The 20,182-nt window shown below is 45.8% G+C and overlaps 1 protein-coding gene and 1 long non-coding RNA gene across 2 annotated transcripts in view; one reads left to right on the top strand and one right to left on the bottom strand.

Annotated features, from left to right (window-relative positions):
- The first annotated feature begins 7,459 nt into the window (after nt 1-7,459).
- The window catches only part of LOC126183931 (uncharacterized), an 81,405-nt gene continuing 68,682 nt past the window's right edge, over nt 7,460-20,182 (top strand). Inside the window, exon 1 of the mRNA XM_049926279.1 lies at nt 7,460-7,811. Within this exon, the coding sequence (XP_049782236.1) occupies nt 7,460-7,811 (352 nt within the window). The remainder of the gene's footprint in view (nt 7,812-20,182) is intronic.
- The window catches only part of LOC126184619 (uncharacterized), a 46,389-nt gene continuing 34,691 nt past the window's right edge, over nt 8,485-20,182 (bottom strand). The window contains exon 2 of the long non-coding RNA XR_007536847.1: nt 8,485-8,555. This is a non-coding gene — a long non-coding RNA (uncharacterized LOC126184619). The remainder of the gene's footprint in view (nt 8,556-20,182) is intronic.

A 20,182-nucleotide genomic window follows, 5' to 3' on the forward strand; every position in this document is an offset into this window, starting at 1 on the left:
GCAAGGAGAAGAAGGCAGTGAGAAGGCAAGGAGAAGAAGGCAATGAGAAGGCAAGGAGAAGTCAAGGGAAAGAGTAAGGAAGACAGTGAGGTGGAGAATAGCAAAGAAAGGAACCAACAAAAGGAAGGAAGAAACGAGAAGTGAAAAACCAAAAAGACCACGATTATAGGTCGTGGAACCGTCCGTCTCCAGACGCAGGCACTAACTACTCCTTTTAGTCGCCTCTTACGACAGGCAGGAATACCTCGGGCCTATTCTAATCCCCGGACCCGCAGGGGGGACATGGGGATGGGGTGTGGTGCAGGAGACGAACGACACAGGGGAAGTGGTCGCTCGAATAGGTGTCAGAAAGGACATACCACTCGAACCGACGGGCAAGAGTGGTAGAACATATCGAGAGGTCCAAGTGGGAGTAGGTATGAGTGGAGTCCGAGAGGAAAGTCGGGGCGCCAGTATTGAGGCAGACAAGATTGAGATGGTTGAAGACATCTGCCAAGAGTGAGCCTCTTGGACAGGATGCAGGAGAGCCCCAAAGGGGATTATGGGCATTGAAGTCGCCAGCTGAACGATCAGGTGCATCATGTCAGCCCGACTAACAGCAGACGACGGTGGAGTGTAGATGGTACAAACTGAAAAAGTAAAAGCAGAAAGAGTAATGTGACAGCTATTGCTTGGAGTGGGGTGGTCAATAGGATGGGATGGTAATAGACGTCGTCCCGAATGAGCAACATGACCCCACCATGAGCTGGGACACCGTCCACAGGGGTGAGGTCATACCGCTCCGAGGTATAGTGGGTAAAGGCAATACGGTCAGTCGGGCGCAACTTGGTTTCCTGGAGTCTAAGGACGAGCGGACAGTGCAGGCGGAGGAGCAGTTGTAATTCCTCCCGATGAGATCGAATACCTCTTATGTTCCAATGAAACAACGCAATCGCTAGTCAAAAAGTTGGGGGAACGAGACAGGGGAAGAGCTGGTCACCTCGACGGCCGCGGAGGGCCAGGTTGCGAGGGAACAACGCTACAACCGACGGGAGGCGGATCCGGTTCCATCGACTGGTCGCCAGCTGCGGCCGCTGTCCCTGGTTGTGTAGGAGGGGCAGCATCATTTGCCGACGAAAGGCCAGCTGAGCGCCTGGCAGCAGAGCGTCCCGGCGAAACTGAGGACGGCCGGGAGCGGCGACTCACGGATGGAGCGTCAGTCGAAACGCGCCGGGGTGGAGAGGGGGATAGAGACTTCTTCTTGGAGGCCTTCTTGGAAGGCTGAGGAGGCACAGGGATGGTGGGCTGGACCCGAAGAAGGTCCTCACACGCGGGGTCCATTTTGGAACGCCGGACCTCGGAAGCCGGGGTCCGGAACGTTTCCCCGATGGACGCCTGAGAAGAGGATCGCTTCTCAGGTGGCGTGTGGGGAGAAGGAGGAGGAAGGGTGGCCCCTGGGGCAGAGGGGGTGGGGGCCACGGGGGAGGAGGATTTGGAAGGGAGGGATTTGGGAGGCGGAGGCAGAGGCGGAGGGGGGACAGGAGAGGGGTGAGGATACCGCGGAAGGAGTGGACACAACTGAGGCAAACGAAGTGGTCAATGGCACGGGATGGAGGCGGTCGTACTTCTTCCTGGCCTCAGAATAAGACAGCCGATCCAAAGTTTTGATTTCTTGTATCTTCTTCTCCTTCTGATATGCGGGGCAGTCTGAGGATCTAGGCGAGTGGACGCCAGGACAATTAACGCACCGAGGTGGTGGGGTGCATGTATGTTCCTCACGAAGAGGACGTCCACAATCGCCACAGAGGGGCTCAGCCTCACACCGTGACGACATGTGCCCAAAGCGCAAACACCTAAAACAGCGCATAGGAGGCGGAACGTAGGGTCGCACGTCACACCGGTAGCACATTACCTTTACCTTCTCCGGGAGAACGTCCCCCTCGAAGGCGAGCATAAAGGCCCCAGTGTCGATGCGACGGTCTTTGTGGCCGCGCTGGACTCGCCGGACGAAATGCACGCCTCGGCGCTCCAGGTTGGCCCTGAGCTCCTCATCAGATTGTAGCAGGAGGTCACGATGAAAAATAACCCCCTGCGTCCTATTGAGTGCCAGATGTGGGACAATGGAGACTGGGATGTCCCCTAGGCGGTCGCACAACTGGAGCGCCGCCGACTGTGTGGCGGACGTGGTCTTGATAAGAACGGACCCTGAACGCATCTTGCTGAGAGCCTCGATTTCCCCGAAGATGTCCTCAATGTGCTGAACAAAGAACATGGGCTTGGAGGTGGCGAATGTCCCCCCATCGGTTCGAGAACAGACCAAATAGCGGGGGAAGTACTTCGCTCCAAGCCGGCGGGCCTGTACCTCCTCCCATGGAGTGGCCAAGGGGGAAGGGGCAGGAGAACCAGAACTAGAAACGGTACCTTTTCTTTTGAAAGACTCGGCCGCAGAGCGACCCGATACATGGTGACGTTTCATCTGCGAAACGTCCGCCCCGATACCACCCACTCCGACCAGGGGCTCTCCCCACGGGCGCCACCCAGCCACAGCAAGGGCCACCTGGCAGGATGACCATTGCCGGGAGTCCTGATGCCCCAAGGAGACGGGCATCTACTCCTTGGCCGACGTGGGGAGGGTGCAGCTCAGGTATCGGAAGTACGATCCCTGTGTTGTCAGGGGGCTACAACCTAGAGGGTACATGACGACCCCACCACAACGGGCTGGCTACCGTGCTGGATTTCTGGTGCCATGGAAAGTCCATCATGATCGCTGGTGCAGATGGAGACGCACTATGGGCGTAACTGGGACAACCCAAAAGGCGTTTAGGCCCAATTTGAGTAATAGTGGGTATGGTTACAACGCCGGTGCAATGCTGAGTGCCAAGGTCTGAGTGCACTTAGGACCAGTGGTACACCACGTAAGGTGTCCTTCCCCAAAAGGCTCGTACTTCTGTAGAAATTTAGAAAAATGGAGGTCAAACCCCAAGGGGGACCATCACACGGAAGGCCGAAACGGTTGAAACTCCTTTCAGTCGCCTCGTACGACAGGCAGGAATACCTCGGGCCTATTCTTACCCCAGACCCGCGGGGGAGGGGGGGGGGGGGGGCGGCCAAGAGCCTGACATATTTGTGTAAATGTTTTCATTTGTTTCCTTGTCTAAATATTTTCCAGATTAGTTTCACTTTAATCTCAAACAACTTTTTGTTCATTATGCATATTGTCTTTTTTGAAGAGACAGTGAAAAATCTAAAGTACTGTTTGTCATGTATCTTCATGTTTTCATTTTGTCTACTTCTCTGAATTACATAACATTCATTCACATTTGCATGTGATTCTTTGCTATCATATCAACCAGCCTCTCTTCTGAGTTTGGATTGAATTTAACCTCATTGTGTTATTGATATGCTAGTTTCAAAGCACTGAATATTTTTCTCGTGGTTCTAAACTCCTTACCCACAGTGCCATTTTGGGAGCCTTTCTTTCAAAGCCCTCCCAGTAATTTAGACTTAAATCTCCTTGAGTCATTGTTTACTATTCTATTGCTGGCACATCCCACATCAAAGTAAAATCTCACTAATTTTATTCACAGTACAGTAAAATAAACTGAATTACCCTCTCAGTCTACACTGAAATAAGATGTTCTGATAAGCGCTGTAGCCCTACTGAGCCAGGATGTGAACACAGAGCCTAGAACTTCTATGTATGCTGCTTATAACAACTAAGCTACTTTAGAAAAATGGAAAGACAGAGTGAATTTGGTGTTTTGAGTCATGTCCTGAGTCTCACTTGACAGATCAGCCAGTAAGAATATTGCCCATGAAATACATTGCACGTATTCATAATTGCAAGACTTGAACCTTCCTGCTTATGAGCAATCTTCTTACATTTGGCTATCTGTGCATGATTCTCAGCCAGATCCAAACTGCCATATGTTGTCTGCCATGCATCTACAATGCATCTACAATGCGTACTCATACACCCATTATGTATTTACCTGTACAGGGGAGTTCCTTTACTGGAAAGTCACTTGCCTGGTGTCGGACAAATATGATGTAGCATTGCCTGTGTTATTCTGAATATGATGCATAGTTCCATTGGACATTCATGCATGTCCAGAGGAAAAGGTGCTGCAGTGATTACAGCCATTATTAAATAAATTACATATCTCCACAATTGTGAATATGGACAGCCATCAGCTGTAGGATGGCATGATCATGAAAATTAGGGCTGGATGAGGACTAACCCAGATTTCCTGGTTATCATGAGGAATTGTGGAAATTTAGTTTATTAGTCTCATAATGTACATAATCTAAATCATTTGATTCAGGTACAGGAGACATGTCAAAACTTTGGTAAAGTCTTACAATATACATACAACACATGATTTTAACAAATGGTATAATACAATTTTGTGACATACAATAAAAGGTAACAAATACCCCTTGCTCAAATTATGTCATCCTCGATGAATTATTCTACTGAATAGTGGCATTTCTTGCACAGAATCTGCTGTAGCCTTATTTTTAGACTCTCTGGCTTCATAATAAATATATTTTTGCCCATTAGCTTGTTATATATTGTCATCCCCATATACTGTGGAGTTCATGCCTTACCATTTGGCTATTAATGCTTGACTTCTAGCCAGGCCCAAACCTCCATGTGTTGTCAAGCATGCACCTACAACCTGTACTCGTACATCCATTACATATATTCCCGTAAGGTGAGACATTTTACTTGAAAGTTGCTTTGCTGGTTTTGGCAGACAAATTTGATATTGCAGTGCCTGTGTTATTCTGAATATGATGGAAACTTCCTTTGGCCATGCACACATTTCTAAAGGTAGTTTGCATTGTATTCAGAATAACACAATTACTTTAACATGGGATTGTCCATGAAAGTCAAGTGCCTAAGTTTTAATCTGAAGAGAGCTTTCTTTCATTATTGATACCTAGCCATTTAAGACATTTTATTATTTGACCTATTAAGGTTCTGCAACAAAGAAAAACATAAAACATTTTCTATTGGTGGCTTTTACATATTTTAGTAAGGATTTAGATTTCGAATGTTTCTTTAGCCACTGAAAGAGTTATCTTATACAATAACAACAATTTATATCCATGACTTTGGACACGATTCTGCTGTTTTTACAAAGTGCTGCAACTATGCTATGAGAAAAATCTTGACACAGAAATAGATTTGACTCTGATACCAAATATATTTGACATAATCATACAGGGTTTGTAGTAATTTGAAGTATCATTTGATAGGAATATTGAATATCTTTCATTGAGGTGAATTAATGTCTCATTTAAAGACAATCTGGCTTTTCTGAATAATGATGGAATTTTGCTTGCCCCCCCCTCCCCCGCCATACTCTTTTTTACTTCAGTTATACTTTCCATCAGATTCAGCTGTACAGTTTTGAGAATCTTACTTTCAAGAAAGTAACACATGCATTGCCATCTCATGCATTAGTGCAAAATCTGTACCCATTGTACCTCACAAAAGCATAATAAAAGTTCTCAGTAATTAACTTCAGTGATAATGAAATATTAATTTTATCCCCCATGAATAGCTAAGAAAAGTTTGCACTTGTTCTGAAAATTATATCTATCCATGTCATCAAACCAATGCCTTCCTACTTAATAGTTTTCCATGAACTTTAATAGCCTCTTTCTTCATTTGATGAAAGTCAGTCTCAAATACAATACGAGTACCACTTATTGGTTCAAGTCAGTCACCGTGTTCATGATTTAACTTTTTTTCCTGTTGCTTGGTTATGCATAATCATTGGCATTAAGTTCCCTATTACTGTGATTCTTGATTTGTGTGGAGATCAATGCTCTGTTAGTGGCTTTTGTTGTGACATGTGGGTGGTGCCATTTAAAGATGATTTTCTGTGTTAGGTGCAACAGTTTTAGACATCAATATTTCCATAATTGACAGGAAAAAGGAGAAATAAGCTCTGATTACTTGTGGTACTTATAACACACACTAAAACAAGAGTATCACCTGTAAAGCTACAATCTATTAACCATTTTTAATATTTTGTTTCAGTTGCCTGTCACTGGTAAAGACTTAGCACCAAGTGGACCTGGACGTCACAACAGTAACCGTCCAAGAAGACCACTATCATCTGATGAACCAGAGTGGAGACCATCCCGCACTGATGATTTAGAGCCTGTTGTAGCAGATGAAAGAAAAGTTGAACCAAAGTCACGACCCTCCTCTGTGTATGATAGACCACATGTACCTCCAAAGATAAGACGACCTGTTCCCAAAAACGAAAGGGATAAATACGATTACAACACTCAACCTCGTGCACAGTCAGGCACACCTGGATCAGCAGAGGATCAAGATTACTCAAGACCCAGTCAGCAGCCTCCTCCAAAAGCTGCCCCTGCAAGTAAAGAACCAGATGATGCCGATTACTATGACGACAAAGAAGATCTTCCACCAGCTCGACCTTTTACAGGAAGCTCCAGGAATAGAAATCCTGATTACTACCCTCCTACTGCAGAAAGGGAATTGAGAAGACCTAGTTCTGGTGGTGGAAGAAATGTCAGGAGGTGAGGTCCTGGAGGTAGACGAGGGTATGTTGGGCAAGTGGAAACAGCAACCCCCTGCTCTCCTATCAGTGATAAAGACTATGAAGATGAGGAACTGCCTAGAAGGCCAGTACAACCTTCAGGTGCTTGTGGGAGAAGGCGTGTTCAGGCTTCCTATCCAGATGCATATTCACCACAGCAAGCACAGACCATATGCAACCCAGCAATGATCAAGTGGAAGCCAAGCTTCAAGATATAAATATAGTGTGGAAGATCTAATTGATGAAGACCCTGTTCCTGCACCACGTCCTGCATATATTAGCCCTAGTGCAGGAGGTAGGCAGAATTACAAATCACACAAGAGAAATTCACAATCACAGCAGCAATCAGAGTTGTATGATGAATACAGTGGGACACAAACTAAGTCACCTCCATCTGGCCTTGGGGGCTACAGCAGACAGGAAAACATAAAAGCTCTTTAACTGCAGCACCCTGTGCACTGTCAGGATACGCTGCAGGTCTGCTAGATGAGGACTATTATGATGAAGCCGAGGATGAAGTTATTCCATCATATAACACTCGTTCTAGGCAACCTTCAAGTGATAGAAATCCACCCAACTATAGTTCCTCCTCTAGTGGTGAAAACACAGGACACTAGGCTGTGTACAACAAATGACCTCCACCACAGTCAAGCCGTGCACCTGTTAGCCAAGATCTCCACAGGCCCAACCAGGAAGGATTCCTGCCACTGCTTCTCAGAAGCCAGACAATATCTCCCCAACCTTACCAGATCAGTCAGCAAGAAAGAATTATTATGAAGATGTATCAAGTTGACAGACAAGCAGTAGCTATTGTCCAAAACACAAACTGACATGTCAAGGACCAACCAGTTTTACCTCCATGAAACATCAGTCCACAATCTCGAAACCCAACAATGGTCAACAAAAATCCATCTACTGGTGAATCGGAAAGGTCAGGTACATTATCCAATAAAACTGATAAAGAAGCTCCAAGTGGAGCAACTTCAAGAGGATCTTCACAAACTTATAGAAATTTTCGAACAAAAGCTCCATTTATAGAACCCAACTCAGGAAATGAAGCAAAATATCAAGATAATGTAGAAACAACCCCAAAGTCAGCTGGTGGAGCACCATCTTCTAGTCAGTATCCGTCAGCACCTGAAGTGACAGTAGGAGGCAACAAAAACAGTGCAAATAATCCACGTTTAACAGGTATTGAAAATGCTCCATTGCCCTCATCATCCCAACAGGCCAAAGGAAATCCAGGTATTAGAATACCTTCCAAAATAGTTATCAAGCCGATAGAGAAGCAAGAATACAAAATGTTTTGGCAGATCTAAATGAGCATGACATTGATGTAACCATCAATGATGCTTTACATCCTACTCTTCATCCAACTAGAAGTATAACCAGTGGCTTTGTACCAACGACGCAAGAGGAAACTCAGAGTGGTCCCAGCACATTAAATAAAAGGGTAGCTGGGCAAAGGTATCAGGCTCAGCTTCCATCTGGACCCCGTGGTTCTGTATCTTATCTGACATCCTCTGCTTCACAGAGGTACATAACAAGAACACCATTCAATATCAATTCCAATGAAAGATTAGAAAGTGGAACAAACATTTATTTGCCTCATGATCAAAGTACTGGTCCTGGTGGAAAGGTAGAGTTCACAGTGCCATCAGAAAGACCAAATAACAGGCATCGACAGAAAGAAATTCCCATACAGCCTGTGCCTTCAGGTCCATTAGATTACAGAAGTACACAAACAAAACAGCAGCAAGGACCTTTGTATAGTCAGAAGAGAGACAGTAGTGCTGAGTACTACTGAACATACTGAAACTTGATTGAAAAACTTCGTTTCATCCAGACATTCTTTGTTACATTTTGTGAAAAAAATTAAGTTATGTTGACTTTATGTGTGTATATTTTCCAGAAAAGAGTGACCATAAAATTCTGTGAATATTTTCATAAATTATGTATGTGTTAGAAAACCAACAGAGCATGTTACACCTATTTCATTACTGAATGTCTTTCAACCTAAGGAACCATTGAAGGCATTTTTAGTCATCATCCCCATGGTTTTTAATGAGGCCCAAAATGTGTACCCTGCCATTACCCATTAAAAAAAATAAAATATCCAGATTGTGTTTATTTCTTTCTTGAGAATAATTTAAAATTTTGAGTTGAAATCCCATAACAGAACATAATTTCATTTTGAAGTGATATGTGAGAGAATGTATCTGAAACCAAATAGGGTTTGACAAGTCTAGTTCTATTACTGCCTGAGTGACGAAAGAATTATGGTTATATTATGGGTACTGTTCACACAGAGAAACCGTAGTGTACCACAATGTTTTAAGGTAAAATATCAATCAATCCTTGTGTATTATGTTCTCATATTGAAACAACAGAAGACAAAGGTAAGTAATATGAGATAGCAGATCTCTGCGAACTGCAAAAAGAAGAAATTCTGTGCTATTGTTATGACAGTAGTAAAATAAACTTCCTCAAATATTAAAAAATGGCACTTGAGACATCTGAAAGCAGTATGAAGAGAAAGAAAATTATAACCAATAAATTTTTCTTTATCTATAGCCATATTACTAGTTTCATGCCAGTCTTTGTCATCTAAGAGATGATTATGCATTCTATTTAAGTTACAGGTTTTTGAGCTACACACTATGGCCCCCTCAAAATTGGAAATAGGATCCATGTATTGGAATGAAATGTGTGAAAGTGTTTGCACATTCTGTATGCAATCAATTTTTATTTAAAAGGACATAGTGTAAATGTAGGAAAATTAAAATATGAGAGTTGTCCAGAATGTAATGCATCACTTTTGTTCTCAGCTGAATACAATGCTACAAATGTGAAATGTTATGTATGTATGTATTATTTGAAATCTCCTGAGAGAGTACACCAAGTTGCTGTCACTTCTGACAGATAGCGTAGCTCCAGGACTGTTTGAAAATTCTGTGTTGGTGATGTACATTACAAGCAATGTGCCGGCATTGAATTTCTCACTGCAGAAAAATAAACTACAGGAAATACTCACAAATGTATGTGCAAAGTATATGGAGCATCTGATGTTGACAGAAGTACAGTTAGTTGCTGGGCTTGGATGGTGAGGTCATCAGAATGCCATGTGGCAGAGCTCCACAATTTGCAGTGGTTGGGGAGATCATGTGTGGCTGTCAAACCTGACAGCCCTACCTAGCTCCCTTGTACTTCCACTTGTTTGGGCGATTACAGGATGCCATTCATGTAAGACATTTTGAGCATGAAGAGGTGGTGATTCTCACAGTGAATCACTGGCTCTGCCACCAGGACAAGGACTGGCCCTGACAAGGCATACATGCTCTAGTTTTGTCCTGGAGAAAGGCCATAGGACAGGATGGAGATTATGTGGCAGTCCTCCCACCAAGTGAAAATCATTGACAGTAACAGAAATTGAGCTGGGTTCTCTGCACTGGATTCACACAAACTGACCTCTCAGCTATAGCAGGGACAAATGTAGAACTTATTTTTAAAATTAATTTTAGGCTGCTAGCAGAGATACAGTAAATAATTATTTTAAAATTATTATTGCCATTCCTTTGTTTTTAAAAAACAAATCAGAGATGGTGACTGACTTTTTATTGTACACTTAATATTTTCTTTGATGGATTCACAGAAACTATTTTATATCATTAATACTGACCACTATTGGCCCTCAACATGACAACTGTAGCAGTGTCAGATGATCAACAAGTAATTGTTTATCAAACTTTCATTACTGCTCCTCTGGTACATTTAATTTTTCCAACTACATTAGTAAAAACCTTTAACTATAGTTATTGAAATAGGGCAGATTCAGAATAACCACATGTATGTTTGCTGTGTGTAGCAGAACTTTCTGCTGTTCATGTGTAACACTAGAGCCTATATCATTTCTCCTAATTAGCTGTAGATGGCAAGTTCATGTCGAGGAGTTTGTATGTGATATTCTTCTCAGGTCTGTAGCCAAATGATACAATCATCTGAACATAATATCTCCTTGGTCCACCTGGCCACCATCTACAGGTGAGAACACAGTATGCTAATCTTGCTGAAACTGACAGGTACTGTGAACAGTGGCACTTTTATGTAGAGAGGAAAACCAACAATATGTGTGCCACAAATCATCAGACGCCCTCTAGCACAAGTGAATGTACAGCACCCCAGTAGTTAAAGCTGTCAAAAATGAAATCACTGTTGTGTACAACTATCAATATATTCCACTGGTTGAATTAACAAACATTTTTCAGTGTCAGATAAAACAGGGTTCCAAATCTTGCTGATACAGAAACCCATGAATCTATTTGCACTGTTTTCTGCCAGTCTAATTTTGATAGCTTCATTTTACAACAAAGTTCTAATAGTGAGATGGAAGGGCAACCATATGATATTCTGTGTCCCTTGGTAAGACAGTCCTCTACGACCTTAGATTACTCATGCTTCTTCAAATGTATGAGACGATGGTGCACAGTGCACCTTTATTGAATGGTGCAAACTGTCTGGCAAATATACAACTTCCCACCTTGGCAAAGGATTTCCTTCCTTAATGTTAGCTCATCTTTAACTAAGCCAAGGAGCACTCTAATCAAAGATGGTGGATGAAATTTACTTTAGGAATTATATCTTTTTTAACTCCTTATATAAGGTTAAAAAACTGAAATCTTGTGAGGTTACACCATAAGCCTGCAGACTGTAAGACATAAAACAATGTGCCAATTTGTCAAGTGATCAGCCATGGAGAAGACTGTGACAAATATCTTCCACATAATTAATGCAAACCCAGGACAGGCAGTCAATTTCTGTAAAAATCACTGGAAAATGGCAAAAGCACTAGCCACAATGAAAAGGAACACACAAATATTGATAGAGATGAATAGGACTATTCAAAACCAGAACTTGCTGAGACACTTCATCCACAGAAACATGCAGGTACACTTCAGATTTTGAATTACAACCGGCAGAGACAACAGTTAACTAGCCATAACAGGTTGGACCACCCGTAGAGACTGAAGTCTGCCCAGTTCTGCTTTCACTTCGATTGGGGTGGCAGGAATATAATACTTGCGACAAAAAAGGGGCCAAGCTATGGACTGGAGAGAACTAAGACCAGAAAAATTAGAAGCACACCCTATGCCTTCCAAAAACAAGTCCAAAAATTCATCACTGTTTCCAATTGAAAACATGATACCTGATTGGACACAAGGTGAACTGCATTGGTGATAGAAAATCCAAATGCCTGAAATGTGCATCTTGAACAAGTACTCAACACTGGCAGCAGCAATCACCAAAAATGTAATGTAATGAACCATTTACTTGTTAGAGGCAGATGCCATCAATTGTACCAAAAGCATAATGTTCTATTTGTTATAAATGACCAGCTTCCACATGACCAGCATCAATGGTGGTGAGCCTGAATGCACATATGTTTGAGTATTCAATAGCATCGCTGTAGTACCAGTGTCAACCTGTACCTGGAGCACTGGGCAAAAAAACCCTTAATGTGATAAAGAGCTAGGGGAGAAGTCACAAGCATTGGAGTCAATTTATGTCCATGTCCACATTCTTAGCAACTTTCAGTGAATGACACACACATGCATTGTGGCCTTTCTTCTGGCAAGCATTACAAGTAGCCCAGCACTTTGAGCATGCTGAACATTTGTGCTGGAGAAAAAGGACAAGCAGAAACAGAATGCTAGCACTGGCTCTGTGGTATTCACAGCTGCTTGGGTCAGCCTAGGTCTGGTCAGTGCTGAGCTCACATGTTTACCAACACTACTGCTGCTTCCTCATGCAAGCTGTGTCATTCTACTGGCCACATCCTGTGACACTACTCCCACATCACCTCGAACTTCAGTTTGGTCACCTGATGCCCAAAAAACTTCAAAAGATTGAGCTATTTGCAAAACTTCTAACATTGGGTGGTTTTCATAAAGTAAAACCTATTGTACTTCCTTGTCTGGAGCTAAACAGATAATTGTGTTGCACCCATAGAGTCTGCATAAGAGTCATAGGCTTCAGTAATGAAATGATACTGAAGGCTAAGGCCGTGAAGTTTGGTTGCCATGGCCCTGTATGACTGATTTGGTTTCTTGCAGAATAGACAGAATTCAGCTTGTGCCACTATGACATGCATTCAGTAGTGATAGTAGCTGCATAATAAACTGCACATGTGAACATACAAATTACAGTCTGTCACCCAGAAATCCAAAACATGCTGTCTGAGTCTTTTCGTAAGCTTCTCAAGCCTCAGCTGAATTATTACAAGGAGTAAAAGTGGGTGGATGAACTGATTGAGCAGTACCCTGTCTGTTAATGGAAACAGACAAAGGAGTCAGAGCCAAAGTAAGCTGTTCAGTCACAGCCAATAGCACGGCACCCATAATGAATAAACCCCATGAACCTGCACTTAAAGACTCCACACATAGAAAGTATTCCAAACTCTTTGCCAGTTGTATAGTTACCAAGTAATACACAGACTTGATCCAAGTCACACAAACACGATTTTATTCATAACCTCTGAACAATATGGAAATAACATCTCAGAACTCCACAAGACAAGAACAATGGATATGCATGGTACAAACTAGAATAACACAGGGTCAGTCAGCACTACTTTGCACACATGTATGAGTCACCAGCAGATGGTGCAGCGTTGACCGTGCCATGAACATGCCTCCCGTAGGTGGCCTCTAGTTGCCAGCCTAAGCTGATACAGTTGGTGGCCGATTCAAACGTACATTCAGTGTGACCCAAACTTGCCACACTCACACTCATACAAACTAGTAGCAGGATACAGCAGATAGTAACAATTTACATATTTCTTATAAAAGAATCAAATTCTTGTTTTACACCATCTAATAAATCCTGGTAGAATGGTTCTTGTGTCACTTGTTCAGAAGTAGAATGATAATGGAAACCTTACAAACAGCATGAGAGAGAATGGTGCAGTGTGTGTAAATTACTCCTCACACTGAGGACAACCAAACAACCCAGCTAGAATCAGTGGGCGACTAGGTGGACTGCACCCACTAATGCCTCTCATATTACCTTAACCAACTTTGGGAATTTAGTAGTGATGAATGTAATATTAAGCCATGTTAACACAGTCTCAGCAAATCTTGCAAACTATGTCTGTTTCAACATCAAAATGAAATGCAGCATTAGATACAGAACCATATTTTCATTGAATGGACAGTATTTGCACTTCAACTTTGTAGGTAATGCAAGAATATTTTCCCCTTTAATTCCTTCTTTTAGTTAGTTACTGACCTAACAAGTTTGCCTAAATATAACAGCCTTTAATGTCTATACATAATGCTATCAAAATAAATGATGTTCCTCTGACACACGAGGATTATTGTATGCTTAAGCTAATGATTAAAGTTCAATCATTTTATAAAATCAATGTAATTGTTCATACGACATTTTACCAAAATCTAGTTGAAACTGGTAATTGCAGTATTAACACGAGTGACTTTGTCCGTCGCACTTCACATAGTGTAGACCGGGAACTGTCTGCTAAGCATGCCCAATGTAAAACTGACTGGGCACAGCCTGTGCTGCTGCTGCTGCTGCTGCTGCTGCACCGGCAGAGAGCACGGCCGAATTCTCGCGTGCCCTCTGGTGGACGGGACTGTACTTGCGGCAACTACTGTCCGTGAAACGCCGTGCCAATGTGTGCCTCCCGCGATCTTTCTGGTGGCTGCTGCACTCCTTCGGGGGTGAAGGATCTGTGATCCACTGCATCGGAAGGTGGACGTCATGCAGTAGCGATGACCTCCACGTCATTCGGAATGCTGGAGTCGGGGCGATCTGCCAATCCTCAAGCCAGAACCTTCGAATACGGTTGGAAGTGACCCACACATAGAGGCACCCGTCATCCCACCACCGGAGCCCGGAACCGAATGGGAGACAAGCTGTAACTCCGAGTCCCGAACCACCTCGGGAGGGGCAAGACCCCGTGGCGGGGACAGTGGGAAAGGCACGACCACAGGTGAACCAGCCTCCTGAGAAACCGGACCTGTGAAGGGGGCTGGCTCTCGCCAGGGCATCTCTAACGATGGCGATGCCAGTGCTGGAGCTACTGGAGGCCAAGGCTGAGAACCATTGCAGCATTGAGGAGTCACAGGTGGGAGGGGCAGTAGCATCCCCTGAGAAAACAACACGGGTGCCGGAAATGGGGAAGCCGGTGCCTGAGGGGTCTGCGGGTGGGTGCCCAAACGTGAACGTAGCTGATTTTGGTGACAACATACCTCCCGGTCCCCCGCCTGCAAAGTATAGACCCGGCTGCCATTGTGACGCAGGACCACCACCGGTATCCAAAGTGGATTGCGACCAAACCCACGGGCCCAGACCGACATACCAGGTGGAAAGCCTGGTACCCCGTTTTGCGAAGACTGGCGAGGACCAGGCCGGAGGAGGTGCAGTAGAGTCCTAGGTTGACACCCGTGGAGGAGCTCTGCAGGGCTGCATTATCCTATCGGCATGGTCCAGTATGCCATCAGGAAAAACGTCAACACCGCCGCCACAGGAAATTCGTGCACATACTATTTCATCTGTGTCTTAAATATGTGCACCATGCGATCGGCTTCTCCATTCGATTGTGGATTAAAAATTGGGAGAGCAAATGTGCCAAATACAGAAGCACCTACAAAAATCCTGGAAGGTTTGAAATAAACTGAGGTCTATTGCCCGATACCAGGGTCAGTGGCAGACCTTCCACAGGAATGATTTTTGAGAGTGCCTGGATTGCAACTTCTGAAGTGGTTGAGGAGCAGCGAACCACATTAGAATCAGGAATAACCATCAATGACAATGAGCCAAAAGCCATTGAGAAATAAGCCCATAAAATGTATGTGAACACGTTCCCATGCCTGGGTTGCAGGCGGCCATGAAGTGAACACTGACCTGGGAGATGCCTGCTGGCTCACACACTGGGAACAGGCGGCCACCAAGTGCTCAATTTCTCTGAATACCGGGCGAGTACATATGTCTGCGAGCCAAGGTTTTAGTACGGGAAATACCCCAGTGCCCCTCATGTAATAACGTGAGGACCTCCCTTCGCAAACGTGCAGGAACAACCACGTGAGGAGCTGTATCATCGGTGGCCAGAAAGAGAATTCCTTCCAAGACAGAGGCGGTCTCGTAGAACAAAATAATTATGAAGAGGGTCTGAGGCCCGGCCTGGAGGGCGGGAAGACCACCCCTGCTGAACGAGGCAAACTACTTGCTGGAGAACCAGGTCAGCTGCCGTTTCCCTGGCGACTCTAGAACTAGCTATCAGGAAGCCATCAACCGCTTGGCAGGACGCCACATCCAAATGAAAACACACAATCTCCTCCTGATCGAACTTAGAATCCAGGCCCACTGGAGGACGGAAAAGAGCGTCGGAGTTGGCATGCTGTCTGGTAGGGCGAAAATTAATGTCATAATGGTACTTACAGAGCAACAATGCCCATTGCTGCAGTCTATGGGCCACCCTATCCAGCATCTGAGAGGCAGGGCCGAATACCGATATTAATGCCTTATTGTCAGTAATTAACTGAAACTTCGTCCCATACAAGAAAGGGTGAAACTTGGTAACAGCGTTGACAATGGCCAAAGCCTCTTTTTCCACCTGGGAGTAATGGGCCGGCGTGGGACTAAGTTTTAGACAAAAACGCCACTGGCTGCTCCGAGCCATCCGCGTTGCGATGGACCAGGACCGCCCCCACCCCATACTGAAGCATATGTAGCCAGGACCAATGGCTTAGTGGGGTCAAAAGTAGCCAAACAAGGAACTGATGTGAGGAGGCCCTTCATCGAGGTGAACGCTCGCTTGCATGCAGGGGACCAATCAAAAGGAACACCCTTGCACAGAAGGCAGTACAGTGGGGCGGGCTATGGTGGAAGCCCTGGGACTGAACCGGTGGTAATAGGCAATCTTGCCTAAAAAAGCTTGTAACTCCTTCAGCGAAGCGGGCCGAGGAAGGTCGACGATACCTTGGACCAAACTTCCAAGCGGCTGGACGCAGTGACGAGAGATGGTGTAGAACACATACTCATTGACGGTTGGATGGAGTTCGACTTACGCAGGTTGCAATGCAGGCCCACGGACCTGAATTTGAGAAAGAGGGTTCGAAAGTTGTGCAAGTGTTCCTTCGTGCTGCGGCCTGTGACAATTATGTCGTCCAGGTAATTAATACAATGAGGGATTGTCGACGTGACGTGCTCAAGACAACGCTGAAATACCGCAGGGGCACTGGATATTCTGAAGGCCAACCGCTTGTTTTGGTAAAGACCAAACGGTGTTGACGACCGCCAGCCGTTTGGAGCCCTCATCAAGTGGTATCTGATAAGCCTCCGGAAAATCAATATTCGAAAATTATTGGCCTCCCGCCACGTCGGAGAACAATTCATCAGAACGAGGCAAGGGATAGATGTCCACAAATTGGGAATTTATGGTGGCCTTGCTATCACCACAGACGTAATTTTCCCGAGGGTTTCCTGACAATAATGAGGGGCGAAGCCCACTCACTAGAAGAAATGGGAAGAACGACTCCGAGGGCTGTCAGCCGGTCTAGCTCTGCTTTTACCTGAGGGCAGGGACCCAAGGGGATCTGCCTCGCGCGTAGAAAACGCGGGCGAGCCGACGCGTTCAACTTAAGTGAGCTTCAAAGTCTAACACGCCTCAGGCCCTCCTCAAAGATTTCCTTCAAGTCAGAGGTCAAAGATTCCAATGATTGATAGGGAACGTCTTCGGAGACCAACTGTATGGTGTCAGCAATAGAAAAACCGAAAGCTTGAAAGGCATCCAATCCAAATAGGTTAGCAAAGCTCGCATCACTGACAGCAATAAAAGTAAGAGGCCGAGTGACTGATTTGTAAGTAACGTCGGTAGTGAATTGACCCAGTAGGGGAATGAATAGTTTACCATAACCGCGGAGACGCCGGTAAACTGGCGCCAATGGGGGCGACCCAAGGCCGGAGTATGTGCATTCAACAAGGAAACTGCCGCGCCCGTATCTACTTGCAGTTGTAATCGGCGCGACCGAACAGACACCTCGGTAAAAAGCATGTGTGCCGATGCGTCGGGAGCTTGGTCCGATGAAACTTCTGAATGTCAACGTCCATGCCCTCTGTACTTGCTTCCTTCGATTCTTTTGAGGCTAAGCGGCAAAGTTTAGCAATGTGTCCTTTATTACATTTGTGACAATCGGGCCAACGCTGGGGGCACTCTGACCGATCATGATGTATATAGCACGACGCACAGGACGGTAACAGGGGCCGGCGGCCGGAACTCTGCTTACGCGCCGTGCGGGAGCGGCCGTAACGGCCGGATTGTACCGCTCGCACGTCGTCCAGCCCGGACGCAGTGGACGCGGCCGCGCCGCCCTGAACCGCCGCGACGTCGCACCACGCTTCCAACTGTTGACCTGCGGCGTGGGACTTCATACGATTGAGCAATGGACAGCACTTCCTCGAGGGTAGGGTCTTCGAACTGCAGGGCCCGTTGCCGGACCTCCCTATCAGGGGCCGAACGAACAATGACGTCGCCCACCATAACGTGGGCATACGACTCTCGCGACTGCTCCGTGACAAATTGGCACTTGCGACTAAGACCGTGCAGGGTAGCGGGCTACGCCCGGTAAGACTGATGAGGCTGTTTCTTGCATTGATAGAACTCGACCATAACCGCCACAGCATGCGTGCGGCGGCGATAATATGGAGACAGCAATGAACACAATGCGTCAAAAGACAAGGACGAGGGTTCCTGCAACGGCACTAGCTGCCGCAAAACTTGATACAGCGAGGGAGGTGTCCAAGACAAGGAAAGAGCACGACATACCTCCGCATCGGTAACATGAAATGCCTGGAAGTGCTGCCGAAGGCGATGTTCATATGCGTCCCAATCCTCCGCCGTCTCGTCATGCGGGTGAAAGGGAGGAGGGAACGGCGCTGGAGCAGACTGCGTGGAGAGCAACGCCGGAAGCGCTTGTTTCATGGTGGCCATGAGCTCCGTCTGCTGCTCAACCAAAACCCGCACTAAATCCTCCATGCCGCGGATAAGCTGCGAAACCGGAACAACGACGCAACACGCGAAAGAACGACACTACTCGTCGCCAATTATGTATTAACACGATTCACGTTGTCCGTCACACTTCACATAAAGTAGACCGCGAACTGTCTGCTAGGCATGTCCGATGTGAACTGACTGGGCACGGCCCGTGCTGCCTGAGTTCTTGTTGTTCCGCCGGCAGAGGGCGTGGCCGAATTCTCGCGTGCCCTCTGGTGGACGGGACTTTACTTGCGGCAACTACTGTCCGTGACGCGCCGTGCCGATGTGCGCCTCCCGCGATCTTTCTGGTGGCTACTGCAATTGCAGTATTGGAATCTATAGAAAAAATCGAAACATATATCAGCAGAACTGGTTATATATTGAAACAAGAGCTGAACTTGTTGTTCCCAATAAGGAACGAAGTGTAGTGAATGTTTATGTTAGTCTGAATGCATGCCGGCCGAGCGGTTCTAGGCACTGCAGTCCGGCACCACGTGGCTGCTACGGTCACAGGTTCGAATCCTGCCTCAGGCATGGATGTGTGTGATGTCCTTAGGTTAGTTAGATTTAAGTAGTTCTAAGTCTAGGGTACTGATGACCTCAAATGTTTAGTCCCATAGTGCTTAGAACCGAGCGGGGTGGTGCAGTGATTAGACACTGGACTCGCATTCGGGAGGACGACGGTTCAATCCCGCGTCCGGCCATCCTGATTTAGGTTTTCCGTGATTTCCCTAAATCACTGCAGGCAAATGCCGGGATGGTTCCTCTGAAAGGGCACGGCCGACTTCCTTCCCAATCCTTCCCTAATCCGATGAGACCGATGACCACACTGTCTGGTCTCCTTCCCCAAACCAACCAACCAACCATAGTGCTTAGAGCCATTTGAACCATATTTTGTATGCCTGGCCTCAATCTCAACTAGCCCTTGCCGCACACCCATCTCTAACTTCACCTGTGCCCCATGTTCATAACTACAGTCACCCTGTACTCACACCATCCTCTCTGCACTCTTCCTCTTTCTCTATCAGTCTTCCCCTCCAAGCACCTGATCTAGATCAATGTGTACCGCACACAGCTCCTTCTGCCTGTAGTCGGAATGAGTTCACTGAAGCCAAATTCTTACACATGCAGCTGCTACCTCTCCCTGCCAGCTGTCAGCCGCCTTCCCCATACCTTGCTCCCACGGCCGGCTGAAGTGGCCGTGCGGTTCTAGGCGCTGCAGTCTGGAACCGTGAGACCGCTACGGTCACAGGTTCAAATCCTGCCTCGGGCATGAATGTGTGTGATGTCCTTAGGTTAGTTAGGTTTAACTAGTTCTAAGTTCTAGGGGACTAATGACCTCAGAAGTTGAGTCCCATAGTGCTCAGAGCCATTTGAACAATACCTTGCTCCCTCATCCTGCCTCTTTTCACCCCTTGTCCAGTCTACCCAGCATAGCCCTTCACCCACTTGAGCAGCAATGCCAGCACATTAAAGTCAGCAGGACGATTGTACCTGTGTAGGTGTATTAGTTCCGAAAAAGTGTTCCTCATAAAACTAGCAACTTTCTCAGCCTAGTTTATGT

This window comes from Schistocerca cancellata, chromosome 4 (assembly GCF_023864275.1).
Source record: "Schistocerca cancellata isolate TAMUIC-IGC-003103 chromosome 4, iqSchCanc2.1, whole genome shotgun sequence".
In the NCBI taxonomy this organism is placed as follows: domain Eukaryota; kingdom Metazoa; phylum Arthropoda; class Insecta; order Orthoptera; family Acrididae; genus Schistocerca; species Schistocerca cancellata.